The 18781-nt window shown below is 50.4% G+C and overlaps 1 protein-coding gene across 3 annotated transcripts in view; it reads left to right on the forward strand.

Moving 5' to 3' along the window:
- Positions 1-18781, forward strand: part of GRIK5 (glutamate ionotropic receptor kainate type subunit 5) — a 56164-nt gene that overhangs the window by 32963 nt on the left and 4420 nt on the right. For 2 of the 3 annotated variants that reach the window (XM_070557907.1, XM_070557906.1), the window contains 5 exons: positions 3772-3888; positions 4095-4204; positions 4656-4829; positions 15066-15231; positions 16501-16726. In XM_070557907.1, coding sequence (XP_070414008.1) covers positions 3772-3888; positions 4095-4204; positions 4656-4829; positions 15066-15231; positions 16501-16726 — 793 coding nt within the window. The remainder of the gene's footprint in view (positions 1-3771; positions 3889-4094; positions 4205-4655; positions 4830-15065; positions 15232-16500; positions 16727-18781) is intronic. The other variant, XM_070557905.1, reaches the window with a different exon arrangement.

The raw sequence follows: 18781 nt of genomic DNA on the forward strand, positions 1-18781 counted from the left end.
CTGTGCCTCAGTTTCTTCACGTGTAAAGTGGTGGGAATGAGGGTCCTCCATATAGGGTTTCTTTGGGGACTAAATGAGCTTCTCTGGGGAGGGACAGCCCTGGAATGGTGGCCTCAGGGTAAGTGCCCTGTAAGTGCCAGCATCTGGACCACCGTGGGGTTCTGTTCCAGCCCAGGGAAGGAGCAGTGTCTCTGTCTGGGAGGTCCCGGGGAGGGGTGACATTCCCGGGCTTTCAGCAGAGGAGATTCACAGTGCATCCAGCTGGCCCTGCCTCTGAAGGTTTCATAAAGGAGGCCAAGAAGCCAACAGATATTTTTTGAACTCAGCTAAGTGCTGAGATCAAGGAGTGTCCAGAATGTGGGGTTCCACAGAAGGCATCGCAGAGGAGGGAAGATTCGAGGGGGCCCTGGAGGGATGGTGGGATCCAGTTCTGCAGGGTGGAGTGGGGCAGGCAAAGCTGGGTTTTTTCCCCCTTTTCACCTTGGCTGCGAGAAAGCTCTCAGCTAAATTCAATGCTCAGCTCTTAACAGAGTTTTCTAGAACAAAAATCTTTCTTCTTTCTCTTAAAAGTTGTGATCTCTTTCTGTTTTAAAAGCATCAGTTTAATTTCCTGTATTATATGTGTTTGTAAAAATGGTTTGTTTCTACTTGCCCCACTGCTCAAGGGTACAGAGGCCAGAGAGCAGCTGGCACGAGAGGGATGGTGAGAGGAACGCAGTGGGGAGCTGTAGCAGCCTTGGGTGCATTCAGAGAGGCTGGATTTGGTCAAAAACAAGCAGCATTTGTTGGGAACCTCTGTGTAAGCTCTGGGGTGCACCTCTAACCAGCCAGGGAAGGAACTGGAAATTTAGTAGGGAAGACGGACCATTAATAAGCCAACAGGCAAGGTCATCTCCAGTAGTGCTAAGAAGGATATGAAACAAGGCAGTAGGTCCTGTGAAGGAGAGGACCCTGGGGTGGGGGATGTGGGGTCTGGAGGCTGCTGTGGGGAGGGCTGAAGAGGTGAGGAAGAGCTGGGGAAGAGCAAGTGCAGAGGCCCTGGGGTAGAGAACGAGCCTTTTGTGGTAAAGAGCAAAAAGTACCATTGTGGCTGGAGCCAAGCGGGCGAGGGGAAGGGCGTGAGGTGAGGCCAGTGGGCAAGTGGCTCTCACATCATGCAGGGCCTCTTGGCCATCAGAGGGTTTGCCTTCAGTACAATGGGAAGCCACTGACAGATTTTAAACCGTGGACTATCCCTTTGCATTGGGAGGTTATGAGCAGCAGTAGGGAGGCTGGTGAGGAGACTAATGGGGTTGTTAGGAGAGAGATATGGGTGGTCTGGGCCTCGGGGTGGAGGTGGAGAGAATTAAACAGATCCTGGAGGGTTTCTCTGTCCTTGCTCCTGCGGGAGAAGTGAAAGAGAAGAGGCAGGCCTGGCCTAGGTGCTGGGCCTGAGACAGGGTCTCAGGAGCTGGTGAGGAAGCCAGTGAGCTGAGCAAGGGATGGAACAGAAAGGAGCCGGGAGCCCTGCAGGCCTCAGGGAGGAAGTGGGCTCCTGAGCATAGGGACCACCAGGGCCCTCCTGAGCCCCTCTGAGAAGCCAGTGCCTCCTGCTTTCTGATATGGGACTTGGGCCCTGTGGAGGGTCTTGCCAGGACAGACTCCCTGTGGGTGCATAAAAATAATTGGGTTCCTGTATGAGCTGTCGTTGTTGCTGACAATCCATGTCTCAGTCAGTGGCAAGAGCACGGGGAGGGGGAACAGCCCCTCACTTGGTGCGCAGGGATTCCCAGGTGTGCTCTGCATCAGCCGTGTCCTGGGCCCTGGCCACACATTGCCACCTCTGGACACTGCTTTGGGGCTGTGCTGTCTCTCTCCGCTCCCAAGTCATACCAGGGCCGGCGCCGTCTCTCCCTACCCCTGCGTTAGTTGTTTGACCTGCCATCTCTCTCTACTCTTGGTTTATCTTTTGAGTCTGTCCCCTCTCCTCGGTGTCGAGTTGTCTTTGAGATCTCTCTCTTCTCTCCCTGATCCTGGATTCCATTTGGACCCCACGTGATCTCTCCTTGACCTTGGTTTTGTTTTCAGCCCGTGTCACCTCTCTACCTTGTGGTTATCTTTTGGGCCTGTGCTCTCTCTCTCCTGACCTGGGTTCTGCCTGGGCCTGTATTACTTCGTGTGCTCTCACTCTCAGCCCCTTTGGGATGAGTTTGTGTCTCCCCCTTGGCCAGTGATCCAGGACCTTGACTCTTTTATTTCCACCCCAGGGAGAGGTCTCTGGTTGAATTTGGAGTCAGTGCTGGGGCCTGTTTGAAGCCTGGGGGATGGAGTCATTATGCCTGAAAGGGGGCATCCTGGGAGCCCAGTCCCAACCCCAGGACCTGGAGAGCTGTGTAGACATCTTGCCCAACACCTCCCCCCCCCCATTTTACAGATGAGCAAACTGAGGCCCAGAGATGTGGAAACCCCTGCCTGAGGTCACCCAGCGAGCTCGGGGCTCCCCACTCCTGCTCTGGGCTCTTCCCAGCGCCCTGCCCTGCCTGCTCCCCTATGTATGTACGTATGTGAGGGCCATGTGTGCAAGTGTGTGCACTTTGCCTCCAGAGAATGTTCCCTACCTCCGCTTGTGTCTTTCCTCCTCCCTACATTTGTGTGTAGGGTATGTGTCTGTCGGCCTGCATCCTTGTGGATGGTGTGTGGCTGGGTTGGCCTGTGTCTGGGCACCCATGTGGGGGTGTGGTGTGGTGTGCACATGGTGGTGGTGGAGTAGACGTGACCATGTACAGTGCTCAGTGTGTGTATATCTGTGTGGCGGGGCATGCAGAGTGCCAGGCTTTTTCCCAGTCTTGTGTCCAGCCCACAGCTAAAGGCTGGCTACCGTCCCTTGGGCCTGATCAAGATGGCCCTTTTGGATCAGAGATTCCAGGTGTGTTAGCCAGAACCCAACCCAAACCCTTCTCCTGTCCCACCTACCCAGACCCCACCCTCACCCCTTCAGACCTGGACCCCAGGCAACCCTCCCAGCTCCCCTGCTTGGGACCTCATGCAGTGTCCCCTGAGGTCATCATCTCAGTTGAGTTGGGCACTGGCCCTGGGCCTCAGCAGTGCCTTCATGCACTCATCTAGGTCACTAGTGCCTGCTGGGGGCAGGAGAATAGAGGTCACATTTCTGCTTTAGGGTCCCCAGCTCCTGCCTTTACTGGCCAGTGCCTTTGCCTCTCTGAGACTCAGTTTCCCCGTCTATAAAATGGTGCTAATAGTGGCCCTCAGGGAGCTATTGGGAGAAGCATACAAGGTAATCTCAGTAAAACGCTATCTGGCATGGAGCCTGGCACACAGTCAGCACATTAATAACTGTTCCATCTTGTTAACTGTTAAGACAGGGGAGGAAACCAAGGCCCAAAGAGGGTCCTGAGTGGGTCAGTGTCCAGGCATCTCACCTCCAATCTCAGGCTCTCTCCAGGCCCCCAGGGTGGGGAGGTAGGGTCAGTGGTAGGTTTTATAAAGCAGGGTGTTAATGAGCTTGCCGGGGGGTGAGGGGGATTGGATGGGGCGGGGCAGCCGGGCAGGAAAGAGGCCACAGGAGCCTGTTACAGCAGATGTGAGATGACGAGGGTCCAATTTGGGGCCCATGGTGCACTCCTGGAGCCAGTCCAGGCTCCTGGCCCCTCCTGTTCTCCTTTCTCTTTGCCTCTCTCTTGGCTTCTGATAGTCTCTCTCAGTGCGTTTCTCTCTAACTGCCCATCTGTCTCCCTGGCCCGCCCCTCTGCCCCCACCCTGCTTCCCCTCCAGCAGAAGGCAGACCTGGCTGTGGCTGCGTTCACCATCACAGCTGAGCGAGAGAAGGTCATCGACTTCTCCAAACCCTTCATGACCCTGGGGATCAGCATCCTCTACCGTGTGCACATGGTACCGTTCCCCCGGAGACATGGAGGCTTGGGGCAGGAGCTGGCAGTGGGGCCAGACGCCTGTGTTCCCAAGGGAAGCAGAGGCTGTGGGCTGGACCTTTGATGGGCTAATCAGGCTCCTGGGCCCCTGGGGATGGGCAGGGGCTAAGGCTGTGGCTCAGGGGTTGAGGTCAGGGTGGCTCCGGGGCTCACTCCCTCTCCCCCCAGGGCCGCAAGCCTGGCTACTTCTCCTTCCTGGACCCCTTCTCCCCTGCTGTGTGGCTCTTCATGCTTCTCGCCTACCTGGCTGTCAGCTGCGTCCTGTTCCTGGCTGCCAGGTGAGTCCACTGCCGGCTGCCCAGGGAGAGGGTGTGGGGAGGAGGCATGAGCGGGGGCACTCTGTGACTGACCTGCACATTCTGTCGTCTGTCCTGACCATCCTTGGCCTCCACTTGGGGCCTCGGATTCTCTGCACCCTCCCTTCTCCCTTCTGGCCCCGTCTCTGGGCCTTCTTTCCTCTTCCGCCCTCGTGGTTCTGACTTTTGCTCTGTGGTTCTCTCTCTGGGCCTCTCCCCTTCCCATTCATTCTGTCTTTCTCTGTTTCTGTCTGTGTGTGTGTGTGTCTCTCTCTCTCTGTGTCTCTCTCTGTTCATCTCTCTGTCTCTCTTTTCCCTTCCTTTTTCTCTCTCTCTCCTCATCTCTTCTGATCATGGTGGCTCTGTCTCTCTCCTGCTTCCCTCCTTTTTCTCCCCACTCGGCCCCATCCACACCCCCTCCGTCTCTCCACAGGCTGAGCCCCTATGAGTGGTATAACCCACACCCGTGCCTGCGGGCGCGCCCCCACATCCTGGAGAACCAGTACACACTGGGCAACAGCCTCTGGTTCCCCGTGGGGGGCTTCATGCAGCAGGGCTCGGAGATTATGCCCCGGGCGCTGTCCACGCGCTGCGTCAGCGGAGTCTGGTAAGAGGCTTTCTGTCTGCCGCACCCAGGGCTGGGGGGTCCTCCTGAGGCCTGGGCGGGTCCCTGTTCCCCACCGCCAGCTCATGCCAGGGAGTTGGGGGGGGGGAAGCTGAGCCCCACTCTGCCACTCGCTACCTGTGTGACCTTGGGTAGGGCACACCCCCTCTCTGTGCCTCAGTCTCCTTATCTGAAAAATGAGGATAAAAATGCCCACATCTCAGGTTGTAAGGAATCGTGAGGCTGCTATGGGAAGGTGCGACTACTGACACGAGGGGTTATAATCAGAACAGCATCAGCGTTGCCATCACTGTCTTGGACCTTGCCCTGGCAGTCACAGAGACTTAGAATCCTTGAGCCGGGGCAGCCTTCACTGTCCAGAGGCAGAGACTGAAGCCCAGACAGGGACGCCTGCTCCCTCACAGTCCCACAGGGGACCCAGTAACTTGGACAGAACTTATTTTGCCCCTGAGACAAGCTCCAAGTCAGCATGTCAGAGAAGATGCTGCACCTAACTGGTGGTGTCTGGCCCACAGTTTAAAACTTTTTTGAGTTAGTTGGCAACATTTAAAAATTGGACAAATTCACCATATCCAGATTTCTCATTCTTCTTGAAAGTTCTGGAGATCCGGTAGCGTGCGGCCAGCATTCCCACCTGGTATCGATGTCTATTCCTCAGTCCCCTATCTCCCCCTACATCAGTCACTTTCTGGCCTGGCCTCCATAGGCATTCACATTTGCTACTCGTCTTTTTTTTTGAAGTGTAGTTGACATACAATACTATGTTAGTTTCAGATGTACAACAGTGATTTGACATTTTGTATACACTACAAAATGTTCACCATAAGTCTAGTAACCATCTATCACCATATAAAGTTATTACAGTATTATAGACTATACCCCCTATTCTGTACATTACATCCCCATGACTTATTTATTTTATTACTGGAAGTTTGTACTCCTTAATCCCCTTCGTCTATTTCACCGGCCCCCTCCAACCCTTCCCTTCTCTGGTAACCACCAGTTTGTTTCTTGTATCTACGAGTCTGTTTCTGTTTTGTTTTATTTGTTCATTTGTTTTGTTTCTTAGATTCCACATATAAGTGAAATCATATGGTGTTTGTCTTTCTCTGTCTTATTTGTCTTATTTCACTTAGCATAATACCCTCTAGATCCCATCCTTGTTGTCACAAATGACAAGATTTCATTCTTTTTTATGGCTGAGTGGTATTCCATTGTATCCATATACCATATCTTCTTTATCCATTCCCCTATCAATGGACACTTAGGTTGCTTCTAAGTCTTAGCTATTGTAAATAATGCTGCAATGAACATAGGGATGCATATATTTCTTCAAGTTAGTGTTTTCATTTTCTTCAGATAAATACCCAGAAGTGGAATAGCTGGATCATATGGTAGTTCTGTTTTTAATTTTTTGAGGAACCTACATACTGTTGTCCATAGTGGCTGTGCCAATTTACATTCCCACCAGCAGTGTACAAGGGTTCCTTTTTCTCCACATCCTTGCCAGCACCTGTTGTTTCTTGTCTTTTTAATAATCACCATTCTAAAAGGTATGAGGTGGTATCTCGTTGTGACTTTGATTTGCATTTCCCTGTTGACTGGTGATGTTGAGCATCTTTTCATGTGCCTGTTGGCCATCTCTATGTCTTCTTTGGAAAAATGTTCAAGTCATCTGCCCATTTTTTAATCGGGTTGTTTATTATTTTGATATTATGTTCTGTAAGTTCTTTAATAGATTTGGGGTATTAACCTCTTATCAGATGTATGATTTGCAGATATCTTCTCCTGTTCAGTCAGTTACCTTTTCGTTTTGTTGATGGTTTCCTTCACTGTGCAAAAGCTACCTGTGTCTTTTAAATAGCACTGGGTTTGGTAGCAGTTCATAAAAGTCTTCTCACCTCCTTTCCCTCATTAGAACCACAGAAGGCTGAGGAAAATGCTTAGGACAGAGAATATTCTCCTGGTTTTATGGATTAGAAGACTGAGACCCAGAGAGAGGGAGTGATTTGCTAAAGAACACACATTTGGCTAGAGGCAGGGCCAGAGCAACCTGGCTCCCTCCCCAGCGCCACTCACTCCAGCCGGCCCTCCGCTGCCTGAGCCCAGCCCTACTCCCCACCCCTGGTGATCTCTCCAGGGCAATCCCAGGCATTGGCCCTTCTCAGAGCACTTCTTCCTCACCTCCTCCCGTCAGTCAGAATTCATGCATCAACAATCATTCAACAGATGCTTCTCGAGCCCCTCCATGAGCCAGGCACTTAGGTGAAGAATCAGCCCCCAAGAGGCAGAGGAGCCACTGAGTAAATAAACAGATATGTAAACACAAGGATGTCATATTTTATACCAAGAACGTGTCCCAAAGATATTGTCTAACTCAGAACTTGTTCAATTCAACTGTAATGGTGGCAGGTTTTTCTCTCCCGACTAAGTGGGACTAACTACCGTATGGCAGTTGTTTGCAATTTTCTTGGTCCACTGGCTTTGAAACTTTTGCATCTTGATGATTTTTTTTTTTTTTGAAGTTTGTGGGTTTGCGTCATTTCAAGTGTTATACCCTGTATTAGTTTCCTATTGCTACTGCAACAAATTACACAAACTTAGTGGCTTAAAATGGCATAAATTTATTCTCTTGTGGTTCTGGAGGTCAGCGGTCCGAAATAGATCTCCCTGGGCTAAAATCAAGGAGTTGCCAGGGCTGTTTCTTCTGGAGGCTCCAGGGGAGGATCCATTTCCTTGCCTTTTCCAGGTTTTAGAAGCTGCCTGCATTCCTTGGCTCATGCCGCTTCCTCCATCTTCAAAGCCAGCAGCCTAACATCTTCAAATCTTTGACTCTGACCTTCTTCTTCCACTTATAAGGACCCTTATGATTCCATTGGGCCCACTCAGATAATCCAGGATAATCCCCCATCTCACGTTCCTTAACTTAATCAGATTTGCAAAGACCATAAGGAAACATACTCTCAAATTCCGGGGATTAGGATGTAGACATCCTTTGGGGGTGGGGGGGAGGCTTTCTTCTGCCTACCCCGAGTGAAATTTATTAACATTTCCAATATAATGATGCATCAGATGCAGTAAACTGTGCCACTGAGGAACCAAACAGGGCGCAGTGAGAGAGGACATGAGAGAATGGGGTGCTCAGGGAAGTGACATCTACCCTGAGTCCTAATGGCTAAAACAGAGACATCTATGCCAAGAAGAGTGGGAAGCATTCCAGACAGGCAGGAGAGAGCTGTGTGTGTGAGGAGGTGGCTGAGAGGGCATGAGGAGATCTTCTGTGACGAATGTGGCCAAGTCCCCAGGTCAGAAAGGGGACCAATGACCTCCTCTCTGCAGGCCATCCCTTCTGTTCCTCAGTGAGGGACCCTCTTCTCCAGCTGGATGTTCTCTGCTCCTTCCCATTGCTGTCACCCAGGAAGCCCCCAGTCACTCCCGCTCCCTCATTGGAGCCTTTGATCCTGGGCTCAACTTCGTCTCCACCCTGAGTCTTCCCGCACATTCGCTCATTCAACAGATGTTGATTAATCTCCACGTGACCCCGGCCCAGTAATTCAGCAGGCTAGGGGCAGTGTTGAGGCGGTGGGGGTGGGTGCCACTACCCTAGGGGACTTGGCTGCCACCTGAACAGCAGCAGCTCGGCCAGAACCTGCCTTCTGGGCCCCTCATCTCCAGTGTCCACTTGGTCACAGCGTCCTGCAGCTAAACCCGAGGGCTCGTCATCATCAGACAGCTCTGCCTTGGAAATCAGTGTTTCCAAGGTGGTACCCAACCACAGCCCCTCTTGGACTCTCCCTCGTTCACTCCCGTGAAGTGAGTCCTTTGACCTCCCTCTTTCCTGCCCTCTGAACCCTGCCTGCTTTCCTGTCCGTCTACCTTCAGTTAGACTTGGCCATGACTTCAGCCACTGCTTTGCCATTTTCCTCAACTCCTCTTGGCAAGAAAGGCCTACAACTTCCAATCTAGCCAGCACCTTGGCTCCCCTTCCCCCCGGCTCCACCACGGTCACATGGGACCCCTTTATTGATATGTCCAGGACACCCTGTTAGCCATCCTTCTAGAAACTCCTGCTTTTAGGCTACTGTGTTCTTCTGGTTTCCTCCTACCTCTGGATCCTCTGTTTCAGTTCACCCTTGCCATCTCACGTGGAACTCCTCACTCCACAACAGTGATTTTTCAGCGCCCACAAATGCAAAACCCTTTTTTTTTTTTTTGAGGAAGATTAGCCCTGAGCTATATCTGCTGCCAATCCTCCTCTTTTTGCAGAGGAAGATTCGCCCTGAGCTAACATCTATGCCCATCTTCCTCTATTTTATATGTGGGACGCCTGCCATAGCGTGGCTTGGTGAGGCGTGCTAGGTCTGTGCCAGGATCTGAACTGGCAAATCCCGGGCTGAAGTGGAGCACACGAACTTAACTGCTACGCCACCAGGCTGACCCCACAACACCCTCCTTTTACAGCAAATATTTTATAACATCTCCTTTTCCATGCTGACAAAATTCAAGGGTAATATATCTGTCTACACACATGATTTAAAACAAATCGATAAAATGCCCTAATTCCAATACAAAGGAGAAAAAGGGAAGTGATTTATGATAAAACAATACAATAGTGATACGTAAATGCTTGGGCAGAACTGTGCTGGAAGACGGATACAGTGGTCAGGTGGTTGCACCTACTTATAATGGATATGTCTGGAATTATGAGAAGTAAGACTATTTAATAGAATTACATCCACACTCAAGACTTGACACTTTGAAATAGTGCATGGATGGGTATGTTTGTACAAATACAAATCACTGTGAACGTGGCGATTTTCTAATGCAGCTGGTCCAAGTGTCTTGACTTGGTGATTCAAGTACCAGAGCGGAGCTCCTGTCAGAGATGTTATTTCCCCAAATGGTGAATAGTTCTTGGCAAAGCCTCAAACAAAACGACATCCAGTTGTTCTTCAGTCTAAGCAATAGGTGCATTTCTAGAGATTTCGGTTTCTCTTATAACCATGCAAACAGTACTTTGATTTTTATGTACCAAGGAGTTAGGCTCAGATAGTCACGTACTGGATTTTCCCTGTTTTTCATCCAGGGCTGCATTGTCAGATACCTGCCCCTGCCACTGACAGCAGGAGCCCCCTCAGTCACTCTGGCTTGGGAGTGCCCCATGCCTAACTGAACACCCTCTCAGACCTCTTGGGGCGCTCCCTTCCTGGGGACCACTGCTCTGTACCCTCCAGGGCCATCTCATCCACCCCCAGCTTCCCTTGCTGTTCATAACTGACATTTCCAGTCCTCACCTCCAGACCTCTCCATGGGTGCCTGACAGACGTCCTCAAAACTCAACTTGTCAGAAATGGAGCTCGTGTCCTTACTCCCAAATTGGACTCCCCATCTGTGTCCCCACGCTCTCTCAGTGAGTGGCCTCACCTCCCCCGCATCACCACCACCAGTCAGCCACGTTGTATCCTTGGGATCTAGGTGGTGCCTGGTGTGTACCAAGCACTGAATAATTTTGTCTTGAGTGAATGACGACACTGACTGCTGGGATGGGTTTGGAGAGACTTGGTTTCTGGAGAGGCTGTATCAGACGCTAGGTCTTTGTGTGTTGGATTTTGGTTTTATTTTGCAGGAAGCATATTATTCATCTCTCTGTGCTCCACTCTACCCCCACCGCAGTGCCTAGCACAGCACTGTGCACGTGTGCTCAGCAGAGGACGGCTGCTGTTTTCATTATGATCTGCTGGAGGAGCGGGCAGTCTGGGAGCCCCTCTCAGCATCTCCCCTGTCTTCAGGCCCCACAGATCTCTGCCATCTGCAGGGAGCCTGGCCACTCTCACCTGCCACGCAGGAGGACAGAGGGGGCCAGGGTCAGACAAGTGGCCGCCCTTGGATCCCGTAGCCAGGCCAGTGGGCGCCTCTCAGTCCTGAGTCACCAAGACAGAGCACACACTTGGGCACAGCACTTGCTCTGTGCCAGATGTAACTCCCTCTCACAACAGCCCTGTGAGGAGGGGCCTGCAATTGTACTTACCTCACAGGTGAGTCCAAGGTCACATAGCCAGACAGTGATGGAGCCAAGATTTGGGGATTTTCCGGAGATCTTTCTATTATTGATTTCTAGTTTAGTTCCACTGTGGTCAGAGAAGATTCCCTGTAGGATTTTAATCCTTTGAAATTTATTGAGACTTGTTTTACAGCTCAGCGTACAGTCAATCCTGGTACCTGTTCTGTGTGCACTTGCACAGATGTGCATTCTGCTGTTGGTGGGTGCGGTGTTCTGTAAATGGCAGTTAGGGCCAGTAGGTTGGCAGTGTTATTCAAGGCTTCTATATCCTTATTGATTTCCTGTCTACTTGTTTGATCAATTATTGAGAGAGGAGTGGTGAAACCTCCACCTGTAATTGTGGGAGAAATTGTATCTATTTCTCTTTTCAATTCCATCACTTTTTGTTTCATGAATTTTGAAGCTCTGTAATTAGGTGCATAAATGTTTAGGATTGTTATGTCTTCTTGATGGATTGACCGCCTTTGTCATTACATAACTTCTGTCTTTATTCGTGGTAATATTCCTTATTCTGAAGTTACCTTTGGTATGAATATAGCCACCCCAGCTTTCTTATGCTTAGTGTTTGCATAGCAAATCTTTTTCCTATCCTTTTATTTTTCAGTCTATCAATATTGTTATATTTAAAGTGGGTTTCTAGTAAGATTTTATTTTTTTTCCTTATTCTCCCCAAAGCCCCCTGGTACATAGTTGTATACTTTTAGTTGTGGGTCCTTCTAGTTGTGGCATGTGGGATGCCGCCTCAGCATGGCCTGATGAGCTGTGCCATATCCATGCTCAGGATCCAAACCACTGAAACCCTGGGCCGCCGAAGCGGAGTGCGCGAACTTAACCACTCGGCCACCGGGCTGGCCACTAAAGTGGGTTTCTTATAGGCAACATATACTTAGGCCTTGGAGCAGGGGTTGACACACTTTTTCTGTATTGGGCCTGATAGTAAAATGTTTTAGGCTTTGCTGGCCATCAGTCTCTGTTGCAACTGCTCAATTCTGATTATAGTGCAAAAGCAGCCACAGACAATACATAAATGGATGAGCGTGCCTGTGTTCCAATGAAACTTTATGTAGGGACACTGACAGTGCAGTTTGAATTTTATATGTCATGTGTCATGAAATATTACTCTTCTTTCGATTTCTTTTTAACCATTTAAAAACGTGAAAACCATTCTTAGCTTGTGGGCTGTACAGAAACAGACAGCAAGTGACATTTGGCCTGTGGGCTCTAGTTTGCCAACCACTGGTTGAGACTATTTGCCTTTAATGGAATTATCGATAGGGTTGGGTTTAAATCTGCCAACTTGCTATTTGTTTTCTACTTGTCCCATCTCTTCCTTGTTCCCTGTTGCCCCTTTACTACCTTCTTTTGGATTTCTTGAGATTGTTAGGATTCTGTTTTATGTCCACTATTTACTATGCTTCTTTTAAAATTTTTCTTACTAGTTGCTCTGGGTTTACAAAATTCATGTTTAGTTTATTACAAAATACTTTCAAGTAACATTATGCCACTTCACATAAGTTGCAAGACCTGTGCAACAGTATACGTCCATCTCTCCCTCCCATCCTTCGAGGTGCTCTTGTCATATATATTACTTCTACATGTCTGTGAGCCCCACAGTATATTAGGCTCATATGGATGTGTTTGCTTAAAAAGTAATGTCTTTTAAAGAAATTTTTTTCATGAGCAGTATGTCTTTTATATTTACCCACACAGCTACCGTTTCTGATACTCTTCATTCCTTCATGTACGTCCAGGTTTCCATCTGGTATTATTTTCTTTTTATCTGAAGAACTTTTAACATTTCTTGAAGTTCAGGTCTACTGGCAGTTAATTCTCCCAGCTTCTGTTTGTATGAAAAATTTATTAGTGTGCTTTCTTCTTTGAAGGATCTTTTGCTGGATATGGAATTCTAGGTTGACAGGGTTTTCTTTTTGAGGAAGATTAGCCCTGAGCTAACATCTGCTGCCAATCCTCCTCTTTTTGCTGAGGAAGACTGGCCCTGAGCTAACATCCATGCCCATCTTCCTCTACTTTATATGTGGGATGCCTGCCACAGCCTGGCTTGATAAACGGTGTGTAGGTCCACACCCAGGATCCGAACTGGTGAACCAAAGTGGAGTGCATGAACTTAACTGCTATGCCACCAGGCTGGCCCTGACAGTTTTTTTTTCCTTTCAGCACATTGTTGCGTTGTCTTCTGGCTTGTATACTTTCTGGCAAGAAGTCTACTGTCACTTTTATCTTTGATTCTCTGTGTGTAATGTGTTTTCCCTGCTTCTGACTACTTTTAAGATTTTCTGTTTGTGGGGCTGGCCCCGTGGCGCAGCAGTTAAGTGCGCATGTTCTGCTTCAGCGGCCTGGGGTTCGCTGGTTTGGATCCCGGGTGTGGACGTGGCACCACTTGGCAAGCCATGCTGTGGTAGGTGTCCCACATATAAAGTAGAGGAAGATGGGCACGGATGTTAGCTCAGGGCCAGTCTTCCTCAGCAAAAAAAAAAGAAAAGAAAAGAAAAAAAAGAGGAGGATTGGCAGCAGTTAGCTCAGGGCTAATCTTCCTCAAAAAAAAAAAAAGGTTTTCTGTTTATCAGTGGTCTTCAGCGATTGATTATAATGTGCTTTGATGTGTTGGTGTGTATATGTGTTTATCCTGCTTGGGGTTTATTGAGCTTCTTGGATCTACAAGTTGATAGTTTTCATTAAATTTGAAAAAATTTTGGGCATTACTTCTTCAAATACTTTTTTCTGTTACCCGCTTTCTCTCCTCTCTTTCTGGGACTGTCATCGCACATGTAAGACCACTTGCTCTTATTCCTCAGGTCGCTCAGGCTCTGTGCTCATTGTCAGTCTTTTTTTCCTCTTGTGCTTCATTTTGGATACAGTCTTTTGCTTTCTTCCAATTACCTTTCTTTTCTGCTGCAGCGTCTGATCTGTGTAATCCCCTCCAGTAAAATTTTCATTTCAGATGTTACATATTTCATCTCTAGAAGCTCAATTCACTTCTTTTTTGTATCTTCCATTTCTCTCTGCAATATGTTCATGTTTTTCTTTACATCTGTCAGCATAATGAATGTATCTATAACAGCTGTTTAATGTCTTTGTCTGCTAATTGCATCATCTCTGTCAATTCTGAGTCTGTTTCAATTGAGTGACTTTTCTCTTGGTTATGGGTCACAGTTTCCTGCACCTTTTGTGTGTCTGGTAATTGTTTTTCGGAGGACAGATGTTGTGAATTTTACATTGTTTACTTTGTTGAATGTATTAGTTGAAAGAGGCATGGACTTTTTCCAGTAGGCAGTTAAGTTACTTGTGGGTTATTTTGATCCTTTCCGGGCCTGTTTCTAAGCTCTTTGGTGCCAGGTCTAGTATGGCCTTTATTCTAGGGCTAACTTAACTCTATTTCTGATGTCTTGTCCTTTTGGGCCCCTACTGAATGTCTCATGTATTCAGTGAGATCTCTCTGCTCTGGTTGGAGGGAGCTCAAAAGATTTCCAGCCCTGTGTGAGCCCTGGGAATTCTTCTGTCTTTGAAAGGTGTTCTTGTCTGACCTCTTGGAGTTTCACACTATGCATACACGGACTGATATTCAGCCAGAGACTCAAGGGGACCCCATGTGGATTTCTGGAACCCTCTCTCTGCCTGCAGCTCCCTCCTCTTGGGTACTCTGTCCCACAAATTTCAGCCATCTTGGCCTCCCTGATCTCTGATCTCCATCTCAGCAACTCAATGAGATTGCCAGACTGTTTGGGTTTTCCTTCCTGGTGTTGCAGTCCATGAATTAAATCCAGCCGGCCAGCCTGGGTGATGACCAGCCTCACATCATTTGTTTCTCTTTTCTCGGGGATTACAGTCCTGTGATGTTTCTCGTCCTATGTCTTTAAATAGTTTCCTATATCCTGTCCAGTTTTCTAGTTCACAGTAAGAGGGTATTTCCAGACCATCTTCTTCTCTTGTATCTGGCAGTAGAAGTCTCTAGAAGCAATATTTAAACCCAGGGAGTCTAGCTCCAGAATCCACGCTCCCGGCCTCTCCACTAGTCAGCAGTCACTGAGCCTTCCAGATGCTGGGGTTACTGAGGGGGGCACCACCAGTGGGGCGCATGACCACGGGAGCAGGGTGGCAGGGGTGGCTCCAGCCTGTAGCTCACCCCTCCCACCCCCCAGGTGGGCCTTTACCTTGATCATCATCTCCTCCTACACGGCCAACCTGGCCGCCTTCCTCACCGTGCAGCGCATGGAGGTGCCTGTGGAGTCAGCTGATGACCTGGCAGACCAGACCAACATTGAGTACGGCACCATCCACGCTGGCTCCACCATGACCTTCTTCCAGGTGGGGCCGCCGGAGCCGCCCAGGCTTGGTGTCGGGATCCCTGCCATGCATAGCAGCTCAGGGTGGGGCTGGCCCTGGGTCAGAGGGACCGATTGTCATGAGAGTCAGAGAGGCTGGGGAGCAGAAGACATGCTCATGCGCTCTCAGGGGTGCCGCCATCTGGCTCGGGAAACTGGACTTTCACCCAGGGAATGGAGGAAAGGAGGCAGATGTGGGATCCAATGTCGCATCTCTGCTGGACAGGCCAAATGAGGTCACAGAAGCTGCTAGAAGGGTCAGGCCTGGGAAAATGGGCCAGCAGAGAGGAGAGGAAGGGCCTTCAAGATGAAAGGAGCTTGTCCCTGTGTGTTTAGGGGTGGTGGGAAGGAAACGGAAGGAAAGCAAGCCTGGTGAGGAGATTGGGTGAGACTACAGAGGCCTCAAATGCCAGGATAGGACTGAGATTGGACCCTGTAAGTGGGGAGCTGGGAATGGTTAGTGAGCCAAGGGGTGACCCATTTAGAGCTGAAATTTCCCTTTGGGGAGACAGGTGGTCTGGAGGAGGCTGGAACTGGACTGGGGTGGCTTGCTGAAGGGTAAAGGAGAGGAAGAAGGGGTGAACTCCCACGTTGAGAGGTTGCCGAAGCATAGGGAGGGGCCTGTGGAGCACCTAGGAAGAGCAGCATCTAGACCTCAGACCAAAGAGGGAGACGCAGGAGCAGGAGGGTGTGTGCCAGGAGTAGTGGCAGCAGTGGTCATCCCCAGCCTGGCCTCCACACACCTCCCCCTCAGGGCTGTAGGTGGGGTGAAGTGGGGCATTTCCCAGAGGGTTCCTGCGGAGCCTGTAGGAAGTAGGCTGTCCTATTTGGCATGGACGCAGGTCTCCCTGAACCAGGCCGGGCCTGTGTAGATTTGGGGTTGAGCATCTGCTCCCAGCTTCTGTAGGGCCTCGGGGAGTGCTAGGAAGACGGGGCAGGTGTCAGGCCGAACCAAACCCAGGAGTGGAAGAGAGAAGAAGGGTTGAAAAATAGACTGTGGCCCCTTCTCCCCAAGCCTTCGGTCCTCAGGTCCTTGCTGGGCTGGTGGATGTGGGGACGACTTGGACCTGGCCTTGAGCAGTCTGTCTGTCTTGTCTCTCTCCTCTATCTTTGTCTCTTTCTGTCTTCCTCTGGTCTTGCTCTCTCTCTCAGGTTAAGGGAGATTTCCTGGAGGGCAGGGGACAGGGCTCAGGGGAGAGGCAAGGGGTGGAAAGACCGTCTCCTGACTTTTCCTTGTGCCCACTCTGCCCAGAATTCGCGGTACCAGACGTACCAGCGTATGTGGAACTACATGCAGTCGAAGCAACCCAGCGTGTTCGTCAAGAGCACAGAGGAGGGCATCGCCCGTGTCCTCAACTCCCGCTACGCCTTCCTGCTCGAATCCACCATGAATGAGTACCACCGGCGCCTCAACTGCAACCTCACCCAGATCGGGGGCCTCCTCGACACCAAGGGCTACGGCATCGGCATGCCGCTGGGTATGGCACAGAGGGGCTGGGGAATGCAGTGGGGGCCCTGGGTATCCAGAACCAAGCTGTGTAAGCAGGCCAGGGACTAGGCCAGGCCCTCCCTGAGGCAGGCTGGGTGTGTTGTGTATGGCCTCCTGGCTGTGTGGTCTCAGGCAAGTGATGTCACCTTCCTGAGCCTCTGCACCTTCAACCTACAAAAAAGAGGCCTAGGAGCAATCGAGCTCCAAACCCTCAGGGCTGTTGGGAGGACCCAGCGAGACTGTGCACAACTCAGTACATGTGGCCCTGAGGCTTGCGCTTCCCCCATTGGCCCAAGGGCCCTTCGAGGGTGAGGACCTGGTTTTATTTACTTCGTGTTCTCTACACCAAACCCACAGCCTGGCTCAGAGCAGCTACTCATAAAATGGATGATGGATGTTGGATGGTTGAAAGGGAGGGAGGGAGAGTAGATGGAAGGACGGAAGGAGGGTGGATGGATCTGCCAGGGAGACTTGGACGTACCAATTTGTACTTCAGGTCATGCTTTTCCAGGGCTCAGTGCTGGAAAGTCACCACCAATTTTGTCACCAAAATTTGGCATTTAAAACCATCTAGGGGCTGGCCTGATGGCACAGTGGTTAAGTTTGTGTGCTCCGCTTTGGTGGCCCAGAGTTCGCAAGTTCGAATCCTGGGTGTGGACCCAGCACTGCTCGTCGAGCCACACTGTGGTGGTATTCCTCATAAAATAGAGGAAGATTGGCATAGGTGTTAGTTCAGCGACAGTCTTTCTCACCAAAAAACCCCCCATCTATATGCTGATGACTGCTGCATTAGTTATCTGTTATTGCATAACAAATTACCGCCAATCTCACAGCTTGGTAGTAGAGTCGGTGCTGTGCCAGCGAAGCAGTGTGGCCTGGTGCTTTGGGGGACAGGCTCTTGAGTCACACGACCTGGATTCAGATCCCATCTCCCTCCCTGACTCAGCGCATGACCTTAGGAAGAGTGTCACCTGCCTCCTCCAGATAGTAGGGCTAGTCATACCTGCTCACAGGACCACTGTGAGACTTGAATACATTTCTGTAAACCCGGTATCTGACGCATAGAAGGTGCCTGATAATACTAACCACCCCACTTGCCTGTATCCCTAGTTCTGGCCCCTGGTAGATGCTCAGGAATGATCGCGGTGAATGAAGAAATGAGTACAGGATAGGGTGGGAGTGCGGTTGTTTGGGGCCAAAGGATGGTTTAAGGGGAGGGTCTGAGGGTAGGAAGGAGAAAGCAGGTCCATGGTTGGGGCCATGCAGAGGAGAAGTGTGGCTGGGGTTCATTCACTCAGATCTGTCTGCTGCCCTACTGGGTGCCAGGCACTGCTCTGGATGCTGGGATAGCACAGCAGGGAGCCACCAAGCCCCCGCCCTCCTGCCTTCTAGTAGCACGCAGACAGCAAACAGGCAATAAACACGTAGCTTTATACTGTGATGTCAAGAGGTGACGGCTGCTCTGCAGGAGATTAAAGGGAAGAGACTGAGAGGGAGCTTGGTGCCATTTTAAATAAAGTTAGTCAGAGAAGCCCCCCTGAGGAGGCACCATGTGAGCAGAGCCCTGAGTGAAGTGAGGGAAGGAACGTTCCAGGCAGAGGCAAAGAGCCTGAGGTGGGATTGGATTCAAGGAACAGTCCGGAGGTCAGTGTGGCTGGAGCTGAGAGCCGTGCGGGTAGCGGGGTTGGGGAGTAGCAAGTGCAGGGTCTTGTAGGCCAGGGGAAGGACCTTGTTCTAGCTGCAATGGGAAGCCGCTGGAGAGTTTTAAGCATGAACGAGGCATGATCTGTGACTATGTTTTTGAAATTGTCCCTCTGGCTGCTGTATGGAGAAGAGCCTGGGCGGGGGGTGAAGGGATGCCGCAGGGAGAGGACAGTGACAAATGTGACATGGGGTGTAATGGGGGCTTGCTTGGCCTAGGGTGGTTGCAGGGGAGGTGGCGAGCAGTGGTCAGACTCGAACGTGGACAGGGAGGACCCTGGGGACATGACTGAGACAGGAGGAGAGGCCGTGGTGAGGGAGCAGTGCGGTTTGGGTGGGCAGG

This window comes from Equus przewalskii, chromosome 9 (assembly GCF_037783145.1).
Source record: "Equus przewalskii isolate Varuska chromosome 9, EquPr2, whole genome shotgun sequence".
Lineage (NCBI taxonomy): Eukaryota > Metazoa > Chordata > Mammalia > Perissodactyla > Equidae > Equus > Equus przewalskii.